Source organism: Adelges cooleyi, unplaced genomic scaffold, assembly GCF_023614345.1.
Source record: "Adelges cooleyi isolate 19-005CV unplaced genomic scaffold, UGA_ACOO_1.1 ACOO_flye_CR_arks_rails_tigmint_CR_PRNA_10, whole genome shotgun sequence".
Lineage (NCBI taxonomy): Eukaryota > Metazoa > Arthropoda > Insecta > Hemiptera > Adelgidae > Adelges > Adelges cooleyi.
This window is the reverse complement of record NW_026095752.1, coordinates 121480-145843: the sequence shown is the minus strand read 5'-3', so window position 1 is coordinate 145843 and position 24364 is coordinate 121480. Positions and strand designations below refer to the sequence as shown.

The 24364-nt window shown below is 30.6% G+C and overlaps 1 protein-coding gene and 1 long non-coding RNA gene across 2 annotated transcripts; both read left to right on the top strand.

The window, feature by feature from the left end:
- The first annotated feature begins 269 nt into the window (after positions 1-269).
- On the top strand, positions 270-2087 carry LOC126836945 (uncharacterized). Its single transcript, XR_007685415.1, has 5 exons — positions 270-516; positions 702-956; positions 1011-1227; positions 1292-1438; positions 1751-2087. It is a non-coding gene; the product is annotated as an uncharacterized LOC126836945 (long non-coding RNA).
- A 1335-nt stretch (positions 2088-3422) lies between these two features.
- LOC126836893 (mitochondrial carrier protein Rim2) lies at positions 3423-24109 on the top strand. The gene is made up of 7 exons (XM_050570605.1): positions 3423-3814; positions 3952-4257; positions 11626-11804; positions 20641-20765; positions 21415-21637; positions 21708-21994; positions 23698-24109. Exons 1-6 carry the CDS (start codon positions 3762-3764, stop codon positions 21959-21961), a joined length of 1140 nt encoding a protein of 379 aa, XP_050426562.1. The 5' UTR covers positions 3423-3761; the 3' UTR covers positions 21962-21994; positions 23698-24109.
- The last annotated feature ends 255 nt before the right edge of the window (positions 24110-24364 follow it).

Genomic DNA, 24364 nt, shown 5'->3' with positions numbered 1-24364 from the left:
ATGATGGTTGACAGCTTTTATTCCATTCGGCAACCAATTGATCAGCTAAATCTTCGATAAATAACAGAGAACATTGAAAAAGTAGTAATTTTTTTAAACGACCTGTTTTCCCTTATTTGTTTACTTGCTACTACTTTCCCTTATTTGTTTACTTGCTACTAGGTACTTTTACCTCCATTGCTACGGTGTTACCTATACCTGTGCCAATCATTAATTGTTATCACACAAACACACGCTATCACAAATCTGTTTAGACAATTTCTGCGTTGTCGTGCAATTTGCATTTAAGTCAAAAATATTTTTAAATAAAATAGTTTTGTTTTTGTTAATAATTGAGATTTCTGTTTGAACTCTCTTCATTCTGTGAATTATAACTAGTTAAATTAGATTTAGCGCCGCCATAGGAACAATTTTTTTTCATTATTGTCGCTATGATTTGTGAAAAACACTAGATTTTAATCATAATAATAACTTTGGTATATTTTTTTTGTTTGTTCTGCGTTAAATTCAAAAGAGGTGAGTAGAATTATTAAAATAATAAATTATTTGCATAATATTATATTAGCTTCTTATACGCGTAAATGAAAAATTTCCAGTTAAAATAAAAGTGATGAGATAAATCAATATTATCTAATATTTATATTAGTTTTCCCATACCGTTTTCAGATCTTGTACAAAATGTATCATATTGTTGTTTTTAGTGTTAACAAGACTTGCGACAACAAACCGGCAGGAATTATAGCAAATTGGATGAAAATCCTAGTCTGTGATAGAAGTCGACTTCACGTAACAGCACGTCGGAAAAGTCCTCGAAAAAATATTGTCAGAAATACTTGCAAATGAAAAAAATGTTCAATATAACAGTGTCAGAGCCTAATGAAATTAGTGGCCCAGGTGTAATCCATTTTAAGGTTCCAAATTTTACAAAAAAAAAAAAATCTTTATACGTATATTAAGTAAGTGTATTTATCTTTAGTAGCTCGATAATTATAAAATGTATCAATTTTTAGTAAGAACGAAACACGGGCAGAGCCGGTAATAGATAAGTCGGACGATTGTTACTATGACAGTCGGTAAACGAGCTATTGGGATTCACAAATTTGTGGAAAACATATAAAATCGAATTACACTGAAGAACGAAGCTAGTAGGATATTGAATGACTCAGAATTGTTCTCATAGACAAGCCGTGGAAAATACAAATAAGTATTTTGACAATAATTGCCAATGTAATTTACTAAAAAAAAAAGGAAAATCGGTTTTAATTGAGTAATGAAACGTTTTTATTTGTAGTGTTATTAAAAGTTGAAAGAAGCCTTAAAAATTAAATAGAAAAACACTACGGGGACGATTGTTACTATGAAACATAGATAAAACTTAAAAGAAGATGAGCCATCCGACACACAATTATACAATAACTTTCCATGAAAACACATACAAGTAATGTATTTTTTTATATTTATAATCTAACGCTAATGTGATTAAAATGGCTTGATGTATTTGTTAGGCAATTCACAAAGATTTAATATTTTTTCAATTTCTACCTGTGCTCATGTATTTAAACTAATTATTTTGAGGGAACCAAAAATATACTAGTAGATTTAATATAAAAATTGAAATACTGTTACTGTTGATAAATTCACTGTTAAAGTTATTTCTATTTATCTTTATCCCGTTGTTTTATATTTAACAATTATTTCTTTATAACTTATTAGATTTCCAGATTGAATTGATACAATATGTATGTTTTAGTGTTGAGACAACGAGCAACGGGATCGATATTGAGAAAACAAAAGAAATGGCTGTTACAAGTTGCTGAGCTGTATTTTTTATAATCGACAGTAGTTAGAAAATATTATTTATTAAATTTCAGAACAGTACCGCGGCTTTAGGAATTATTTTTTATTTATAAGCAATAAAAAAAAACACATATTATAAACTACTCACCAATGTTCTTCAAATATTGAGCACTGATTTTAAATACCTCATTTTCATGCTATGTAAAATTTTAAAACCAAATGTATAATACGTGAGATAGATTTTTTACGTGTAGTCTTAGTACTTGCTGTCTGAAAATTAATTTGTTCATAAATGTAAAATGTACATATTATATTGAGCTGTTGAATATTTTTATTTCAATAACTTTTCTTCAGTTCTCTTTTTTTTTCTTTATAAGAGCAAAATCTGTCCTATTGTCGACAGATATCTTGTTTTTTCTGTATAGTCTCAAATGTAAGTTTAATCTTATCTGTGATACTTGCGATCGAAGCATCATTAAGGTGTATATTGTGTTGCCTATACCCACGGGGCAACATGTCAGGTTTTAAAGCACCTTTCATTGGTATTAACAAATGGCTCTAGTTTAATTGCTTTATAAATTTGTATTGTTCTTACCTTTTTAAAAACGGAAAACAAAAATCCAAATTGCGAAATCTTTAGATTCATTTTTTTTTTTGGCAGGAATTTTTCTGAGGCCGTTTTCTTTGATTAATTAAAAAAAACCTCATGTTTTGTCTTTACACACAATTTTTCATTTTACAATTGCATAGTCAAAATAACGAAACAAATTCAATAAAAAACATTTTTGCTTTGCGTTACCCAAATGAAATTTCTGGTAAATGTTAAACATAGTTACAAGTCAACATAGACATTGTTTTAATAAAACTGTATTTAAACAAAAGCTCATTATAATATTTAAAATATACTTTTATTTGAACACAATATATTTTAATCAACAATAACAAACACTACTTATTTTAATCATTTTTCAATATTTTACTCAATTCAAACAATTATTCTTGAAATAATAACAATTAAAAGTTAAACAAAATTATTTAAACAATAGTTCGAATAATAAAATCTGCAAAAACTCGAAAGATGAAAATTGTTTGAATTTTTGTATGTTATAATAGGTATGCACAAATAGATATTAAGGAGTTACTAAAAAAAAAAAAAAATAAATATATATTTAAGTCATTCAAGTGATATATCATTAAATGATAAAAATGTATTTAAGTAATTTATTACTCGAAGTTTTAAATAATAAATCTCTTGAACGTGGTCATTATTTTAAATACAAATTTAAATGATTACTTAAAAAAAGCACTTGTGTAATATTATAATACAATTTTCATTTTTATTCGAACAATGATCGAAATAATATAGTAGTTATAATAGACAATAATAATACATAATATAATGTCAAATACTATAAATCATTTTTAGTACCTATTTTTTAATAATATATTATTGTAAGTGGGTACTGTTGTTGTCCATAATGTGCGTCTCGAGCCTTGCCCCACGCACAGGTAACCACCGTGAACCCGGAAAACGCCATAGTTTCGTGTCGGCGTGGTGGCTACACTGTACGAGCAGCTGTTGGCGTCCGGCGATGATAGGGCGAGACGGCCGTCGGCAGTCGGCGCGCCGTTCAGTCGGTTCAGTTGCAAGCTGTGTTGCGATTGTTACTGTCGGTCGTTCCTAATCATTTCCCATTGAGTTTACCCGTCGTTGTTCGCACTACGCAGTTGTGCGTGTGTGATCGTTAATCGTTTATAGTTTGTTTTTTTCCCTTCTTATACACGAGTGGTCGCGATACACGGCGTTTTCATTCCAATGTGGTCGCGTACGTTGGTGTCGCTAACACAATAGTACTGTTGTTCTGGTCGGAGTTAATTATTAGCTGTCCAAACGGCCGTTGTGGTCTCACAGGAGACTCGTTTTATGTATAATACATTGTGCTATGTGGGCTTAAAGTCACAACATGTCCCAGAACCAGTACTCTCGCGACACTATCATCCATCTTGTGGCCGGAGGGTAATATTAATGAGATTTTGGATACTCGATGAATATTATTATTATTTACATGATAATATTTTGTCTCCTTTAAAAATACCTACTGTATAAATTCTGACAACGCTAATACCTAATGGTCTGCAAATGGCTGTTTATAGGTTGGCCGGTACGACTGGTGCGGTCGTGACATGTCCGCTGGAAGTGGTCAAGACCCGATTACAGTCGTCCGCTAGCTTTAGGCCTGTACCGCCGCGTTGTGTGTACGTGCCGAAAATCGCCACTGCGGACGGCGGCGGAGGTAGCCGCATGACATGTAAGACAATTTCCTCCTCGCTGCAGCGGCGTCGATATAACACCATGAGCGGCGCCGGAGGCCGCCACTCCAGTACACAAATACTAACGTTTTCTCAATGTGGTGTAGGCAGCCAGACGACAAAATCGATGGGCCTTGTTGAATGCCTCAGGTAAATCGCAAACTTTTCACATTCATTACATCAATACCGCTGAAGTCGTCATTGTCCAAGTCGGGGGTGATTCCAAAACCGTCTTTTGTTGAATCAATCGGCGTTGATCACTAAATCCCCCCCCCCAATAGCTTATCGTAGTCATTGGGGTGAGTACTAGATTGTTTGAGTATTTTTTATACGTTGTAAAATAAACTCAACGTAGGTATAATTAAATGTAATTTAAATGACTAAATAGACAATTAAAAACAATAAAATATTAATATTTTTGTAGCAAAAACATAAGAAACATACACTAAGTTTTTAATAGGATTCCAATATTTTGTACTTGACAAAAGTGTTCACTTGACTCTGTTTTATTGAAAAATTGAATATAACATTGATATTATTACTGTCATTATAATTTTTTTTTAGCCAGTTTATGTCATATTAATTGAACTTTAATTGTGCATTTAAATACAATTGATAATACAAATTTAAATGGCTTTAAAATTTTATTATCATTGAATTTATCTCTTATTAAATTGTCGATACAAGTTAGACTTGCGGTACATAATCTTTTCATGCGGTAATTGATGACCGTTGCAATTTAGCGTATGAACAATTCAACTAGAGTACAATGATCTTAAATTGTTTTGTTTACATTTCCCGTAGCACACCATTAATAATAACAATATTATTCTATTATTAGAGTATTGAAGGCTAAAATAATTTGTTATCTGGGTTAGCATTGCAATTCTGATTACTGGGAGTCTGCCAATAATATCGACTGCCGTATACAGAATGTATACACTAAAAGTTATTAAATTTAAAAAAAAACAATTTTTTCTTCAATAAACCATAAATGTTATTGAACTTATCCTTAACACAAAATCCTTTTTTTTTTTTATTCCAACATTTGTTATAAAATTCAACTCATTAATGTGTGATAACATAACATATATATATATATATATATTTAATTGGACTAGACAAAAATATAATGTACTTTTTTACATATTATGTAGTTTTGAATGTTATATTCAAGTGTGTAATTTAAGAATTCTTATTATTTTCCTCAGCATATTGGACGGCGTCCAAACTATTTAAATCTATTCGCAAGCCGATAGGTTTTCGATAGTTCTGCCAAAATACTCTGAACTCAAGAGGAAAAAATAAAATTAAAGATTTCAGCTCGTTAGAGATTTGTTATAATTGTTTGTGACAATTAACTGCCTAACAAGCACTTTATCGTTGACTATTTTCAAATTGTATCTGCCGACGCCGTCCAAAAGCCAACTTATCAAGGGAAGGAGACGTTTTGAAAAAAAAAATGTGTAATAATATTTGTTATTTGAATAAAGTAAAAATAGGTAGACGTTGGTTTGGAAAGTGAGGTCGCTTGTTTAAACTGAAAACAGAGTTATGTTTTGGTAAACGTTGACGCAATAATATTTTATATTTATTGGGTACACTTAATATAAATAATATTATAATAACGATAAATTTACCGACCACTTTTGATTCTCTCTGACGTTGGATTATCATCTATTAGCTTCTTTTTAGTAATGAATATATTTTAATTGTTTGTCTTATCTAATTGTTTATGTAATCTACGTCTATTGCACGCTTATTATTTTTTTATTGCGTTTCTGTTATTCTCGTGAAAAGCATTTTGATATTAAAACAATCTATTTTTAATAGCTTAATTATACAATATTTATAAGTTTATATACATATAATAAGAGGTACAATTATCCTGTACGTAATAATTTCCAACAATTAACGTTCATTAAAATATTCTTATGTAAATAGAACTTACGTATTGCTGTTGACGACTTTCGCCATTTGAATTGTTATCGTTTTAATCAGATTGGTTAAAAAAAAGGTTACAAATTAATATTACAATACAGTTGTTGGGCCAGTCTTGCGTTAAGATTATATTTCGATAAAAAGTCTTATTAACCGATGTATCGTAGAACTACTGGTTTTGGTGGGTTCAAATGAGAACGTTCTAATAACAAATGAATAATATCGCTGACTACGATGATTTTCAACTCGATAAATATGATGTGTGTGTAATTTGTAATCGACTGAAACGCTGATTAGGATGTAAAACATAAGTGATTATTTTGAATTACAATCAAATTAGTTACTTTCATTGACCGATGTTCTTAATAAAAACTTATTCAATTTTTCTACTTATTATTGATTGAGATTTTATAGGATTAACGTGAACTCCTTTGGTTCATTAACTTGTCTGAAGAAGTTCTTCTAACTTGAAAACTAAAAAAAAATAAATTATAAACGATGGAAAACAAATTAACAAAGTTCGTTTTGAGACGAATACAAAAATATTAAAAAGTCTGTATCAAGTTATATTGCGCCTTTTATAATTAACTGTTATAATCAAACCTGGCCAATTTTTTATTAAAATAACAAGTAACTGTTTGTGAGTAATTGAGTGCATAAAATAATTTTTTTTTTTCAACAACATATTATTTACTCTCTGGTAGCAGTAGATTGTTATTAAAATTATTTTATTTTTTTGTTTACTTACTATACTTAATATACTGTTACAGTTTTGCAAATAATAAACAATGTATGTAGTCATATTATGTTTCATTTAGGTAAATAAATTATTAAATGCATTTTAAGTAATTTTTTTTTTTTATTTAATTGTAAATATTTTTACGCGTAAATGCATTATGTATTTTATGATTTATTATCTTGTTTACTCTTTAACAAAGCCTAAAAATGTTAATCACGCTTCTACATAATTTCTATCTTAAGCACAAATCACACGAATTTTTCTTCTGCAACCCACGTGGCCTCGCCTAATTTTATTTTATTTTTTTGTTTACATGTTTAATAAATCAGTACTTGGGGACACCCCATTTTATTTTATTTAAAAAAATTCGAATGCATTTTATGACAACTTAAAGTGTGAAACTTTAAACGGGTTTTTTTTTCAAAATTATATTTAAAAAACTACTCAATGTATTCCAATGAAATTTTACAACATATTTTAGCCATGAAAAAGTAGTGATTAATAAAATGAAATAATTTTTTTTATAAACAATAAACGAGCTTTTTTTCCATTATAATACATGCATAAACTTTCAAAAGCCGCCGTTTTACTTAACTAAAAAAAAAAGCTTAGATTAAGATAAAGTGTTAAACTAATCATTTTAAATAAACCATCAAGAAAACTGATGGTAACCGCGAGGCATTATTTTTTTGTAAGAGAGCGTTTAACAAGCATGCAGATATCTTGGTCCAGACTTTATATTTTTATTTGAAATTTATGTAACGTTTTCTCGAAATATAGTGTAAAAACTTGATCTTATGCCAAATGAATAAACATAATACAACGGTTTTTTTTTAATATCTATTTTTCAACCCTCCGATTATCACCCCTGACTTAACCCAACCTAGGCATTACATTCGGACCTACAGCTACTAGTTTGTCCAGTTAGTATATTTTTTTTTTTTTTTTTGGGGGGGGGGTCCGCTATTGCGGTTTACAAAGGCTATATTTTACTGGCTTAAGGGTTGTTGTTGTCGTCGAAAATCATTCGCCAGCACGTTTTTGGCGAATTTTTGCGTTCCAAAAAGATAACAATATATATATTTGTTCTCTCTCTCGCTCTTACTTTGGTTGGTCATCTCGGACGCGTAGTAAGTAAGAAACAGCCGACGTGAAATACCTTATACTGTTGTTTGGGACGAGGCATCGACCAACCGGTTCTCCTTGAGGGCAAAGCCAAGAAAAACACCCGTGACCTTTATTATTGCGACTCGGTCCATATGTGTTTTTTCACTGTATATCGGCGGCGCCTCTTGCATTTTTCACATGCAATAATATAATATAATGAACGTTTGAAAAAACAAACACAGAAAACGCGACCGCGTGCACGTAGACCCGAATCGAACAACACGAACGTATATAATAAAATAACTATTATAAATATAATTAATTCATTTTTTTTTTTTTTTTTTTTTGAAGCTCATATAGCTAGTCACCGATCATGGCCGCGGTTTAGACACGGTTATCGCTTTGGGAAATACTGATTAAACGCGCACAAAGTAAAGGTGTGAGCATAATAATAACTGTATAATTTATATATCATAAGTGTAAGTTTATTGACACAATAATAATAATTGACTATCCGGCGCGTGTGCGGATTTTGTTATTATATGTTAATACATTGATAAGCTAGTACTTGTTAGCTAGAAGGATGCTACTTTAAATTTTAATCAAGCGACTTAAATTCCAAGCAATGTCGACTGACGGGGCGATAAAGAAAACTAAATCGTTTTCGCTTTATCTTTTCGATCCAATTCGGTTCGGTTAAGTAGAAATTCGGCGAGTGCTTATCGGCCTTTTTTTATCGGTCTGTGTCGGTTTTAAACAAAAAAAAGACCATCGAAAAAACGTGTAAGCCAAAAGGAGTTGGACATTATTCAAATAAATAAACCACTTATAAAAATTGTTTCAATAGTTTTTTTGTTAGTTCATTGGAATACATATTTTTATTCATCATTTTCTTTGGCATTTTATTTGAATAAAATATTATCTTTATGTACTACTTATTTGTACATACATTCAAAAAAAACTATCGATATTACTATGGTAGACTTATGTTACAGCGGTCAGTTCTAAGTAGGTATACTTAAAATTGGAATAAAAAATGTATCGATTATTATTTTTTTTTTTTTGGCGAGTTACCGTTTAAATTTTCGTTTGAATCAAGTATTATTACTCGATTTGGTTAAGTCCAACTGATAAAAACTCCATTTTAATTATTATTTACCCAAAATACTAACATAAATAACTTAAAAATAAAATGTTTTTGAAAAAAAAAATATATATATATACTTTTGATGGTCAGTTTCAATATTTATCTTGCCGATCAAGCCAAAAGTCTTGCAAATAGTATAGCAAATAAATGTTCTATTTTTAAATGCAAAGTGGTGTCTCGTTATCATAATGTTTATGGCGAACAAATATTATATTGGTCGAGAAAAATGTTTGAACGCATTGGCGGGCGTTACTATTGGAATGTATAATTTATTTTTTATGCTGAATAAAAAAAATTATTATTTACACAGGAGAGATCTTCAATTCAGAACAGAGTTTGTTGTGCTCGTCTAATATTAGCCTAGCGCGAGTTAATGATTCGCACAAAACGTGGTTTGCCGATGACCCTGAATTGTATTTAACCGTTGTTGGAGTATCACATGTGTTCTTTAATATTAAAAAAAAAATTATGGTAAAAAAATCGACAACCTGTATTAACTAACGTTGGCACGTGCGATTCAACAGACGAACACAAACAGGTATACTGTTGTTTTCCATTTGATGTGATTGTTACCAACCGGCGAGACAACAGCCAATAAAATTGTTGTTTTCGAAAAACTTATGCGCTCTAGATTTGTTTTCGAAAATAAACTAAACCCCGTCTTTTGGTCTGGTCGCGCAGAAAAATTATTGTGTGATGTTAAGATTCGCAGAAAATCGGTCTAAAACAATATATCCAGAACATTGGCCCCTGTAGATGTTAAAAAAAAACACTCTCAAGACCAAGATTTGTGAAAAATAATGTCTTAAATTTAACAATATCCACAGAAAATTAGCACCCTAAAAAATTGGACCCGTTTTAGCATAATATATTCTATTTCAGAGTACGGTTTTTGATTTTACATATTTTAAATTAATGAAAAACAACCCGTTATCACATTAATTATCATTTTATATATATATATTATGTTCCATTTTATTTTCATCGGTCATGACCGCTTATATAGAAACGTTAATCGATCGTATATTATAATATAATATAAGTATAACACTTGTAGTGCTTTGCTGATAATAAAACAGTGTTTCATAATGGGTGTGACTCGTCTTGAAATATGCCACTTGAATGGGCGTAATGCAGTTATAATTATCGATATACATGCTTAAAATGAATATTTGCCGGAAATTATAATGAAAAGTGAAAATCATAATTCTTACTATTTTTTTTCTAAATAAATTTGCTCTGTTGTGGTTGAAAATGGATGTGTATAAAATATATTTGCGACTGAGGAAATTCGAAGGACGTTTTCCATCCTATTTTCGATAAAGATGAAAGCTTCAATAATATTTGCCCACCGCCCCCATATAAGACATGCCACGCGTAGTATATTATATTTGAATAACAACAAAAGTGTTTATGTTGTTTAAAAGACCAATTAAACATTATGTCAAGGAGTATCGAAGAAAGGAAAACAAAACGCTGTATAATTTTTTATATTATAAATAATTTAGATCACATCACGCAAATTAATCTCATTTTGGTAAACTATGCATTTTAATGGTTTAGGAATCTTTTTATTAACAGCTATAGTAAAAAGATTTTTGTAAAATTTGACAAAAACAATTATCACATCGTGCTATGTTTATTTAACAGCAATCATAAGTATTAACGAAAAAAAAGACTATCGGTTATTACTTGATGTTTTTTTTAAAGTATGTATTTATTATTTGTGTTTGCTCGGTCGGTGTGGATTACACGTTTTAAAGATTATTCACCAATAAAACAACATAATGCAAATAAACAAAAAAACACAAAGCACGTGCCTTAACCCATAAAGTTTGTTCTACTACCAACAATATTAATTTCTGTCGCGATGACTAATGTGTAAACGACTCGATGAAAAACCGTCTGGTTTGAAAAAATAAAAAATGTAAATAGGACTTAAAGCCTAAACAATTTACACGGGTGTTGTGGTTTTGGATACAAAATAGGTTCATAATTTTGAAATAAAACTTATTTCGGATATTAATTCTTAAGAAAATGTATTATTCCGAAAATCTTCCTCGTTGGGGATTAACCAGCTAAATTCTCTCTCTCTCTCCACCAATTTTGCTATTTGTCAAATACTATTACCATTCTTTCAGCGGTTTACTTGTCTACCTTTAAATCCATCCGCACTAATCTGTCTTATCCATTTTTCTTTCGGTTTCTAACATGGCCACATTGGCGCAACTCCCAACACTCGTAGCTGGCTGGCTCTCTTGATATTTTATTATTTATTATATGTAATGAAAAGTTGTTACAAAAATGTGACATAAAACGGTTAAAATAAAATGCAAATATAACGCGATACAACTTTTAATTAATCAAATGCATTTTTCGTTTAAATGAAAAGGTTCGTGCAAATTTTTGATTGCCCACCTTTAGCCCTAAGACGGTTAGGTTAGGTTAGATTGGATTGGATTGGATTGAATTGGTTAGGTAAGGTTAGGTTAGTCTGCTAGAACTGTAGGGGTTGTTTTCCAGTACATAATATATAGTATCCTTAGAGAGTTGGCAATGATTTTTGTTCTGTGTTTTCTTCTAGGCACATTGTAAAAACCGAAGGACCAAAGGCTCTGTTCAAAGGACTGGTGCCCAACATCGTGGGCGTCGCTCCGTCCAGAGCCATTTACTTCGGGGCTTACTCACAGTCCAAAAAGTTTTTCAACACCGTACTTAACCCGGACACACCGATCGTACACGTACTATCGGCGTCTTTTGCAGGTAAACAGATCAATCATCATCTTGCCCGTGTGCCTAATACAAAAATAATCAGTAATAATAAGTGTTATAATATGTTTTCCCCGGTTGTTAAGCTCGTGCGGCGCTCTTACGTCGAGAGATAACACTTTTTAATTATTTTTTAATTTGTTTAATGTGTGTTTGTTAATTTTTTTTACCGTCGAGTGCACACACACAACCGTAAACGACCATCTTAAAATAATTATACTGCATAGATATGATGTGTAACAGTCGAGTAGACGACTATTGCATGTATTAAAATACTGTAGTTTTTAAACAGGCGAAATCACACGAGCTAAACAGCGAAGCTAATAGCTATACTGTAAAAGTACCTACAACAATGTTTGTTTTGATTTGATCCCGTTTTACATGGTTCCGACGAAAATTGCACGTTTACACTCATTTAACACACTAGACAAAACCAAACATAGTTTACCGGGGTTAGGTTTTAGTACCGGCATATTGAAAAGCCAAAAACATTTGTCTGATATTCTAATAATAAAATTGACCGACATTACAAGCGGCCTATGTAAAAATGTTGGCAAGGTTTATAATGTTCGATGTGGTCAACTGATTTGAAAAAATAAAATACATAATTTATGTTTTGTTTTCAATATGTATAGTAAAAATATAGTAGGCTTGGGAAAAACTAGTTGTCATTGAAATTGGATCAAAAAAAGTAATATATGTACAACAAATAGAACATTTGCCTTCAATAGTGAATAAATAATATATTTTTTAAATATTGGCCAATTGCTCTATAAAGTAACAAAATTATAGTAAAACGAGTATTAATTATTGTACAAATATCGATGTAAAAACTAAACGGATAATTATTTAGTTTATTAAATATAAATGTATAGGTATTTTAGTGTTATGCATTTTAAAGTTGACGCTCAGCTAATATCTCAACCAGTCTATATAAAAAAAAAAAAAAATTGTAAACCCGTTTGGTTGGAAAATTCAGGCGTTTAAACATAGTACATGTTTTGAACTTATGTAATGTTCATAAAGCGAACCGTAGACATGAAGTGGTCTTAACGGCAATAATAAACATAAATATAATAAATAATATAATATAATGAATACCGGCAACAAGATAAATCAAAGTATACCTACAACCCTTTTCCATCAGTCTGCTTCCAGTCGCGTGCACTTTAAGAACCCTGGGCTTTTCAAGGTTTTATTTAGTCAGAGTTAAATATGTATACAATACACATGGTCGTTCGTCTAGTATTATTATGGCTACATGCACATGAAGTAATACTCATTTGAATTTTTTTTATAGTCCATATAGCAACAACGAGATTTTTGTTGAAAAAAAATGTCATTTATGGTAGAAATTGGCTAAGAAAAAAAAAAAAATAAGAGGTGACATTTTTTTAAAAACAAGTAGGCACATGTTTTCTTAATGTGTACATTAGTAAAACCCGCAGAGAGTTAGATCATTGATTAAGCGCGGTCCGTTTAATTGTTTGTGTACTACAATTGGTTTTTATTTTGTACCTATGGAAAAACATGGAGAGAAGGAAGAAGAGGACCTTGCCTATTGTATTCCAACAGTAGTATTCTATTTAGAATATATATGTAATTATTATTATTGCTGCTGTTATGAACGACCGAGCCCCCCCCGGTACCGCGGTAAAAGCTACTGTTGTCAATATTCTACTACTATGTTTGTATTACTACGATCACATGTTTTTGTTTACAGCGTATTTCGTGTATTATCATCTTTGTTACGGTTATTATTATTATTATTATTATTTACAATAATATTCGGTTAGGCGGTGGCGGCGGCGGCGGCGGCGGCCTCGTTAAACCGTCGCAGGCGGCGCACGAGGGGTCCCGTCTGGTCGTTGTTGATGTTATTGTGATATCGTGTGGCATCTGTCGTCGTCATCCCCACTACTCCTGTAGGATAGCAGGAGTAGTAGTTTTGGTATAGCGTACTACGTTGTTGGAATCACGTAGGCCACACTCAACAAACGGTTATACCTACTATCACTACAGCTGTGGTCTACCGGCATTGCCGGTGTTGTCCAGGCTGAAGTCTAGCACGTCGTCCCATTCGCTTACGAAACGGTCGATTTCTCAAGGATACTTCCTGACCGACAATTATTCGTATTAAAAACGGGTGTTAAAAAAAAAATAATAATAATGAAAACCGTTTCCGAAAGACATCATATCGTCATCTCGGATACCTAAAATTGTCAGATGTAAGTTGACGTTTCGATATTACTTTTTTTTTTTTTCTTGAAAAAAACCTTGTCCCCGTGCCGGCGGTCATACGGATCCTCGTTCTCCAAACGGCGCACAGTGGGAGGAATCAAACTTAACCGGCCAAAAATATAAGGTGCAGGAAAAAAAACCAGTGTTTTTTTTAGTCTAATTATATCATATGTTTAAAAATGTTAAAAAATATTGATAAATGTTAAAAAAGTCAAAAATTGTTAATACATTTTTGAGCATGTTTAAAAAAATTATTAAAAGATGCTTAAAAGCTGAAGATGTTTTATCTATAAAAAAAAAAAAATGAAAAATAGCTATAAATTAATTCGTAATTAAAAAAGGAGCAAACTTGAACAACTTTCCGATATAGTATTATTTAGTACACATAATTATGTAAACAATAATAATAATGGTAACCCCCCCCCCCACATTTTCCTACTCCATTATGTGTAAATAAAGTAGAATTTCTATAATAACATGATATATATGCCTATTTTTTTATATTTTAATAAATAGTATTAATACAAATAAAAATGCTTACTCGGCTATACGTTGATCCATTTTTGGAAAAAAATAAAATTATTTTTTCACTTAAAAAGCTTAAATAACTATATGTATAACATAAGTACACATGCAAGTGCTTGCATTAAGATTAAGATTCTAGGCAAATATCCCTCATACGATTTAAAATTTGTAATTTCCTTATTTTTCTGTCTTTAAAAAGCAGATATATAGTTTATAACGACATCCAGAGAAGTGTTTTATTTTGCTAGAATTTTTTTCTAATGGACCAATTTTTCCTGGAAACCAAAATTCTCAACTATAGGTAGGTAGGTTCGTGAGTTAAAAATTAGGATGCCGGAGGATTAAAAAAAAAGTGAATACTGTAGTAAGAGAAAATTAACAAAAAGAAAAAAGGTGGTGTTTACTATATATTTAATTTTTTTCGTGTAACAATATTTTTGATTAGAAAAGTTAGACGTCATCTCGTTTAAAAACTGTATAATTAATTTGTAAAACGGTTTACCACATTTGTGTATTCCTTATTAGTTATTATATGTATTAGCTGATAATAATGTTAAATACCGATTTTGATTTTGCCTAAATAGTATAGTGATTAGGCATAAATCGTTAATTTGTTTTTGTTTTAATTCTGACCTACTTTTAATGTATGAGAATTATCTAAACCATTATCGAGTCGTGGCCCAGGTCACGTATTTTACAATTTCGCATTCATAAAATCTCAAACGGGAAATTATTATTGATTTTGTTTGCTGTGCACGTGTAAAGGTTAAACTCTCATTACCAAACTGGTATAGTGATATTACTACTCCGAATATTACATTCATTAATAACTACTAAGCGGTTATTAGTGGTGTGGTTTTTTTTTTTTTGTCAACGATTACCGAAAAAACCTGATTTTTGCATTCTGAAGTAGTTTGAAACTATTCCAATATTGTAGGCGAACTAAAAATGATGAAGAACAGGTTTTTTTTTTGTTTTGGAAAAATCTTTAGTACAAAATTGTAAAAATGTATATCTATTTTCTAATAGTTAATAGCCTCATGAAGGCTTAGGCGATTTTTAAAAAAACATATTTAATATTTTTTTCTCAAATATGAGCCCTTGAATTGTCAAGGGGCGAGTAGTGTAATTATACTATTAAAAAAAATCTTAATTTTGAATATTTTAGCAACTGTTTTTTTTAATATAACGTTTTTCAAGATGACATTTATTCGTTTAATAATTAAAAAAAAAAATCCAAAAGAGCATTATGTCTTAAAAAATTCTTTTATGTTTTTATAGAAGTAAACGGAATGAAAATTAGAAAAATGTCTCTTAGTTTACTTGTTAATAAATATACATTCTTGATCATAATTAAATTACTGTTAAATAATAAGACATTTTTAGTTACATAACGAGATAGCGAAAAAAATCATGTAAGTGTCAAAGTAACAGTATTAATTGTTATCTGAAAAGTCTTGTTGTTCTGACAGAGATAAAAAAAAACTAGTTTTAAAAACAGAGCAGTTACTGTGACTTACCTAATAAAGAAAAAAAATGTTATTCGCAATAAAATGATTTATTTTAATTATAATAATATAATATAATAATAATAATAATTGATGTTTATGTGATTTTAAAATATAATGTGTTCGTTGTTCAAACAAAAAGAGTGTTCACGTCGAACGAAGGTGGTGCTGGAAGTTATTTATATTTTAATTAAATTCTAATTATATATTAAATTTAAACAAAACAATATTATTTTAATCTTTTTTTTTTGTTGTTATTGTTTTTATTCTTTTAGTACATTAGAGGAGTATATAATATTATACTGTGCGATGATACGTCGCCAACGTTAATAGTATTAAATTCGCATTGAACATAATTATAATAATAATATGTTGCAATTTGATATTCTTCATTGACTTAAGTAAACAAACGTCGTGATAGAAACAATATCATTATCCTGGTGTTGTTGTCGTTTTATTATTATTATTTTATTATTATTATTATTTTTTAACACTTGTCAACACAGTTATTACGACGGCGGTGTTGTTATGATTATTATGATTTTTTTATTGCATAGAATATTAAAAACCAATGAATCCACAGAAAATAATTGTTTTTTTTTTCTTTTGTCAAACTAATTGCTCGCTGAATGGGTTTGTCGCATTTATCGTATCTCGGTCAAGGACAAATTATTTCTCCCCTGTGTGTGTACTTTTTTGTCACATCATAATATTGTATGTCTTTGGTGTTAGGTATTTTCTTATTTTATGTTTGGGGGTTCTATTACCTATATGTATCAATCATGCCTGGGGATATTTTTTCTATGGTTCCAACCTAACCTGACTCACAGTAAACAGAAGAGATTGGTCACCAGAAAATTTAATCCCAAGAAAAAACATATTCAGACACTTGAATGGCCAACGTTTTTCCTTGGTACTAGAATTCTATAAAAATAACCTTCTTAAAAAAATGTATGAAAATATTTGTTAATTTTTATCAAACTAACTGCTCGTTTCTATATTATCGTTATTTTTTTCCAATATTTGGGTATTTTGAGCATATATTATGTAGGCATATCTAGCACAAAAAAAGTAATAACATTAATATCTATGATTTAAATATTTTAAACAACTTTCTTTATAAAATTGCTTTTTTTGTTTGGTCCCATCAAATATGTATAATATCATAAAATCGTTATTTTAATGTTTGTATTAGAGAAATAATATCACTATATATCTGGCATACATTCATCGTAGACCAGAATTAGGCAAAAACGCAACTTTTTTATTTAGATAAAGCGATAAATACAAAACTATCTACTAACAATCAATCATTGATTATTCGGTTATTTATCTCAATAATAAAAAAATATGTTAAACATATTTATATTTATTATTTGTTTGCATGATTTGAAATATTAAAATTATCTACAAAACAATATGTAGTTAAGATAAAGTATTTTAAGATCACTGTTTCGTGTGTAAATAAACTTGTTATTTGGTAAAATAATAAAACAATTATCTAAGTTTTTTTTTATCTATGATTGAATTTGTGATATTTTTTCGATATCAACAGGCCAATTAAAAAATGAATAAAATACAAAATAATTACTAACAACCATTTACCGGTTGTGCAATTTATTTTCGACACTAGATGCTAGATTAAATTTTTTATTTAATTATTAACTTGCGTCAATGCTCGATTTAAACAAGCCCTCGTCATTCCTGTTTTGTGAAACAAAGAAAAAAATGTGTTGATAAACTAAAAGAAATTAATTATAATATGTAATGACCATGAACTGTAAGTCTACCTTATAATAACGCCGTAGAATATTATGTTTTCTTTTTAAAAATGAAAAGAAAATAATTGCTACATTTTTTTGTCATTTGTTTTTTATTATTAGAAAATAATAACGTTGATGTATATATTTATTTTTGCCGTTAATTAAAAATTAATATCGTTTTGACAACCACAGTCGCGCCTAACCTAACCGAAATATTGATCCCTGGAAAATTGTTTGTCTGTCAAAAAAAACTGTTACCAGGAATACTCTTAAAGAGTTAAACAAGTAAAAAAAGGAGATGGTCTTAACAATTTCAAATGGAATTTTTATTATTCATACTGTCTTAAATGTCACCCCAAACATAAACTTTACCAACCCTTATTTTTCTAAGCACTGGCCAAGGTTTGAAACTTGCTTGCTGTCTGTTTCTTTCTCTGTTCAGACGGCCTTCTGGCTTAGAAGAAGATTAACACGACCACGGCAAAAGGAGACCACCGTTATTTTTTATCTCCCTCTCTTCTCCTCTTCACCCAGGACCAACACTTGTTGATTAACGACCCAACTTAACTGTTTTAATAATAATTTAAATTTAACAATGACACTCTTAGCATCGCTATGCGGCGTTAAGAAGGTATTGGTTTTAGGATAATGTGTTTTTGTGTGTATCTGCTCTTCTTCATTGTATACCTAGTAGATAGATCAGAAATCACAGATTTAAGGCACTTGATTAGGCCAATAATAAGATGTACATATTATATTCGAAAAATAGTCAAACTAGGTTTAAAATTTTTTTGAGGTAGTCTTTCGATTTAATTCTAACAATAAAAACGGTTTACCTTGTTCTTTATTTCGCTTTTTAAGGGTAGTTTTTTGGACTGAATTATTCTTATTCGGAATTATATTTTTATTTTTGGGCTGTATGGATATTTTATCAAAAACTGCTAACTGTCTTTCTGGTAATTGGTAAATGACAACATAAAATAATAATCATACAATATCACATGTTACTTAATTATAAGAATTAGAATGGATTTTTTTTTTTTGTAAAAGTTATATAAGAAAATGACAAAGAAATACAATACAAATGATAAAATAAACATAATATTGTATATAGAATAAATCAATAGGCGGACGGAGAAAGTTTTCGGTTGTGTTAATATATGTACTAACCTTTTACGGATATGTAAGCAGCAAGATAGATCCTAAGACGATTAGAAGTGGTTATTCGATAAAAGGCACGGCATAGACAATAGTTTTGTATATGAAGAAATATATTTACAACGACTCGGGTTGAACGTTAATTTTGAATTGAAGTGTTTCTAGTGTGCAAACATATTTTTAAGCAGTTTTTCTCTCCCTATTTGCACTTTAGTTTTCAGAATATCAGTCCACCATGTTTGGCTGGTGTAAACGTGTACAGTATGTGTTTATAATTATAATTATTGTCTTTTATATTTAAACGCAGTCAGATTCTCTACATACTAAACGTGTTTTGATTTTTTACTGGCCCTAATCGATTGTTGATAATATTATTATGTATATACTGTATGTTGTTGTACGTGACAGCGATATGCCTACATTTATAGTTTTATTTGTGAACGGTTGTCGCTCAGGAATTCCGATTATATTATCTTCTTCTTGAAAAAAAAAAATATTAAAATTTTCTTGTGTTTTCTCGCGGTTTGAACAAACAGCAAAAAAAAATAATAATAACTTGGCCCATAAAGTAGACCTATGCCGAAGCGTCAACAGACTTTCAAGTACAGAACACAACAGACAGTCGTTAAGGGAATTAAATAAAACGCGTGGAAGAATTTTCCTACTCTTCAAGGAGAAACATATAAATAATAAAAATATTTAATAGCCCCCCATTGACTTTTACTCGTATGGGAATTGTAAGTGGGGGGGGGGGCTTTAAATATGTAGGCAATATTTAAGAAAACGTTTTGACCGAGTCAATTTATTTTTCATAAGCTTGGGAGTGGTATTTTTAACCTACACAATTTTGTCCACAAGTAAAAGCCATTTCGGTGGTACAAAGAATGAGTGATAAGAGATAACGGAGTGTGATAAGGATGGATGATAAGTGATAAGGGGCACATCGGCCAAAGCGTTATATGGATGTCAACAATGGGGCAAATTTTAATCTCACTGAAAAGTTCAATGCAAATTTTCAAACCAAAATTGTATTTCTAATATTTTCTTTAATACATTAAAAAGTTGCCTGTGCTCATTTATTTTCTTCTAGTGCTAATAATTTCATTTTTTCTATTTTTGAGGTTTACAGCATGACGTGTGCAGTAGTGTGTGAATATCGAAGTAAACAAATAACAAATTGTGTATCACCTTTTATTGCGCACTTCAAAATAATAATAATTATATATTATTGTTATTAATTTAAATGCGAAATTACAACGACCCAAGTACACGAGGAGTAAACAATATTGTTTGCTGGCAAACGACTAGGAATGAAAAATAAATTGAGCGCATTGGCAAATGAGCTTTGTTTTAACAAAACAGCCTATAGACGCTCTGTTTTGAGATTGTTGTCTAGGCCAAATTTAAATAGCATGTGCTCGTCCAAAAAAAAAAAAACAACATCGATCAATAACACGCATACTTTTTTTAATGAATGGATTTTAGTTATATAATCCGTTTTATCCGATTATCGATTATATAGATGCGTGCTGTGCATAGCTAAAATTCTATTTACTTATTACTTTTATAGCCGCTCTCTCTATCTAATTTTCCAATAACTGTAAGTATATATGTATATTTGTTTTTTATTTGCAGGTTTCGCCTCGTGTTCGGCGACAAATCCTATTTGGTTAGTCAAAACGAGACTACAGCTGGACTTGAACAAGAACGGCAAACGACTCACGGCCGGCCAATGCATCAGAAGGATATACAGGACTGCTGTAAGTAATTGTCAACAGCGATTTTAACATGAACTATAAAAACTTTCGGGGTCGTATGATATTTTTCAAACATTAAGATAGAATTTAATAAGTAAACTGTAAAGGGGTATATTTTAGTGAGTTACAATTTCAAAAAACCGTATAAATTCAAAACGTTTTTGTTTACTTACCAAATAGATATACGGTTACCAAAGGGTTACCATTAAGGTAACATTAAGGTATCTCCACAACCACAATGGAGGGTTTAACCCACCAGCTTAAATCTACCTTGTTCAGGACAAACCGCTGAGTGGTTAGGTTAGGTTACTCCGGTAGGTAGGATGTATGTTGAGGGGTGGACACTCTTAAAAATCACTAAAAATAGCGTGGCGGCCATCTTATCATCAATAATGTTATATCTATGCATTAATGTTATTAGTTGTGTATATATATAATTTATAATGATAAATGTAAAGATGGCGGCCTCCGTCCGAAAATAACTGTTTACATGAAGTGTCCTCTCCTACTCTGTGGTATCTTAGGTTACGGTACCCGGGTAACCTGGTATCTAATAAAACGAATCCCAATGGCGCGCCAACGAAACTGTTTGAATTTTATTTTCCGATATTGTGTATCTTGTAATCGTTGCACACGTTCATTGTGTTTACAGGGTGTTAAAGGTTTTTACAAAGGCATTACCGCTTCGTACTTTGGAATTTCGGAGACCGTCGTACACTTTGTCATCTACGAAGCAATCAAAGCGAGACTGATCGCCGCCCGGGTTGGACTGAAAGAACCGGACGACAACTCCAAGTCGTCCAAAGACTTCCTGGAGTTCATGATGGCCGGTGCCATTTCAAAGACTGTTGCTTCGTGCATTGCCTACCCACACGGTTGGTGACCGACACTATTAACGTTATTCGAATACCTCTAATACTTACTACCCCCGTGTGTCTTTCGCAGAGGTCGCCCGGACCAGGCTACGAGAAGAGGGTACCAAGTACCGAAGTTTCTTCCAGACTCTGTTTACCGTTTACCACGAGGAAGGTCCCAGGGGACTTTACCGAGGCCTGACCACGCAGCTGATCAGGCAGATACCAAACACGGCCATTATGATGGCCACATACGAGGCGGCCGTCTACTTGATGACCACCTACTATAGTTTTCCCGACGAGGCGGCGGTGTTCTACGAGGACAGCGACGACCGATACGAGTGATATATATTGTGTATAATCCAATCAACGATAATGGTTAGCATCTTATTGTACAAATTGGGTTTTTGTCTATTGTAACTTATTTCCCTTTACGGTAGTTTCTTTTTTTTTCACCGTAGATGGGCTTCCGATAGTAAACCGCCCGTAGGATGTGATATTTTAAATGTACAATAGACAATAACGATATAGTTAAACATTAGAATAGTATACCGTTAAAAAGAAAAATATTTAAATTGTTTTAAAAATCTTTATCGTTTACGTACAACTGCCGTTGGTCTATTTAGTGCGCTGTTCATGTAACATATCTTTATCTTTTTTTAAATATATTATAAGAAATAATAATACTAGAAAGAAATTGTAAACTAGAAATGAAAACAAATGTATTACAATAACAAGATTTAACAAATTAATAACTATCAATATAGCAGTAGTGGTTTGGAATTGGTCAGTCGATTAAGTAATCTAATGAGAGCATTATATATTTGGTTGTGGTTTTAATAGGAGGTTCAGCTAATTTGGTAAAAATATTCCCAAGAGTACAAAATATAATATGATTGGGTTGGTTTCGTTAGGTTAGGTCATAACTGAACCGTTTAAGATTTAGCCACCAACGAAGAAACATGTTAAAAAAAAAAAATGACATATTTTCAAAATAAATTTGCAGAGCCTTGCACACACAAACGAAATGTGAACTATGATTTAGGGAATTATAATTATAACATTTATTATCGTACCTAGTAGTGATATTACCGTTAATATATATATATAAACCTTGCGATAACCTTTGAGCGGTGCCGTGAAAAATAAAATAGTTTCTTCAGATAATATGCCACTTGCATGCAAATCTATAAATACAACTCAATGACGTCCATTAGAGAGCCATTAACACGTCAATACTCGCGTGTGTCTGCTCTCTCCGATAGATAAAAAAGAAAATCTACTTTTTTTAAAAATGTATTACGGTCTCGGTAGTCTATTGTCCGAGTCGAGCCCACGTGATATATTATCTTAACCGTGGTGTTTATTAAAGAAATTTCCATCTACCACATGTTGTGAAAGTAATTTTGTTTATTTGTACACTTTTGTAATTATTCTTTCCAAAATTTTCATTCATAATTTATATATCTATATCAAAAAATTGTGTTTTAAAAAACTTATTAAAAAATTGGACATTTAAAGTACCTAGTTAATTGTTTGCACTTGTATTGAGAAATTACCACAAAAACTTTGGATACTTACTATTTAGACTGAAAAGCTTCATTCCCAAATTACTATTATTTTAGTTTGTTTTAAACCTATGAATTGCTCTTATTGAAATAAAACTTATCTTCTTTTTTTAAAATTATTATTCATATATTAGCCATTAGCCACAGCATTGTGACTATTAATGTTTGTAATATTTAAGTCTGTTAAATAAATAATTTTTCATGACCAACCTAAAAAGAATGAACATTTTAAAATTTGCTTCGTAACCGATTGTCAGCGCTTGAAAGAGTTGTGCAAGTTTTTCAAAAAGTTGCACTTATGGCAGTTTGTGTTTTTTAAACAAAATTGTTATTGAAGTTTTTGAATTAAAAAGTTTACTGTCAAAAGCAAAGTGCTAATAGTTGATTTTTTTGTCGATAACTATTAAAATTTTACCGAAATCACAAACGATGGGCTTATTTATTAAATATGTTAAAAAAAATTGTTTGTTATAATAAATTTACATTTGTTTATTTTATTATATCTGCTTTCAGGTATAGCTGATCTCAATGTATCCGGTGACTAAAGATTTTTTTTTTATTTACTGCTGTTGCCGCCATCGTCGGAGTCGTCGTATCGCGCACCGCTTGTTCAGTTACGATGTTGTTGTTCCGTTTCTATTTAGAAATGTTATTTTTATCATATATATTATATTGAATGTCAAAAATAAAAATTCTGCACGCCAAACGAGCACGAGCCACACGTTATTCTTTAAATATTATATTATGTATACATATTTTTTTTTTGTTTTGAAATTTGTATGTGTAACAATTGTACTTCTACGGCTAATTTTTTTTTTTTACTTAATCTGTCATACTCACGTGAGTAATAAAAAATAATAATAATTCAATCGTCGTTCGATCTACGTAATTGAAAAATTGAAAATTTCTTTACGTTTTATTTATATGTTTTCGTTCTAAAAAAAAAAAACGATCATTTGATTTCCGTCTCTTATTTTTTTTTTATTCTTATTAAACGTCGGCTTGACGACAATATTTAATTTGATAAATTATTTAATTTATAATTACCGAAATTTATTTTTTATTTACTATTTTGTAGTGTTACGTTAAATCAATCAAGTCTGACATTCGTTTTTTTTTTTTATATAAATTGTATACAAAATTTATAATACGGCCACGCCTAGTTAGTGCAGAATAAAAA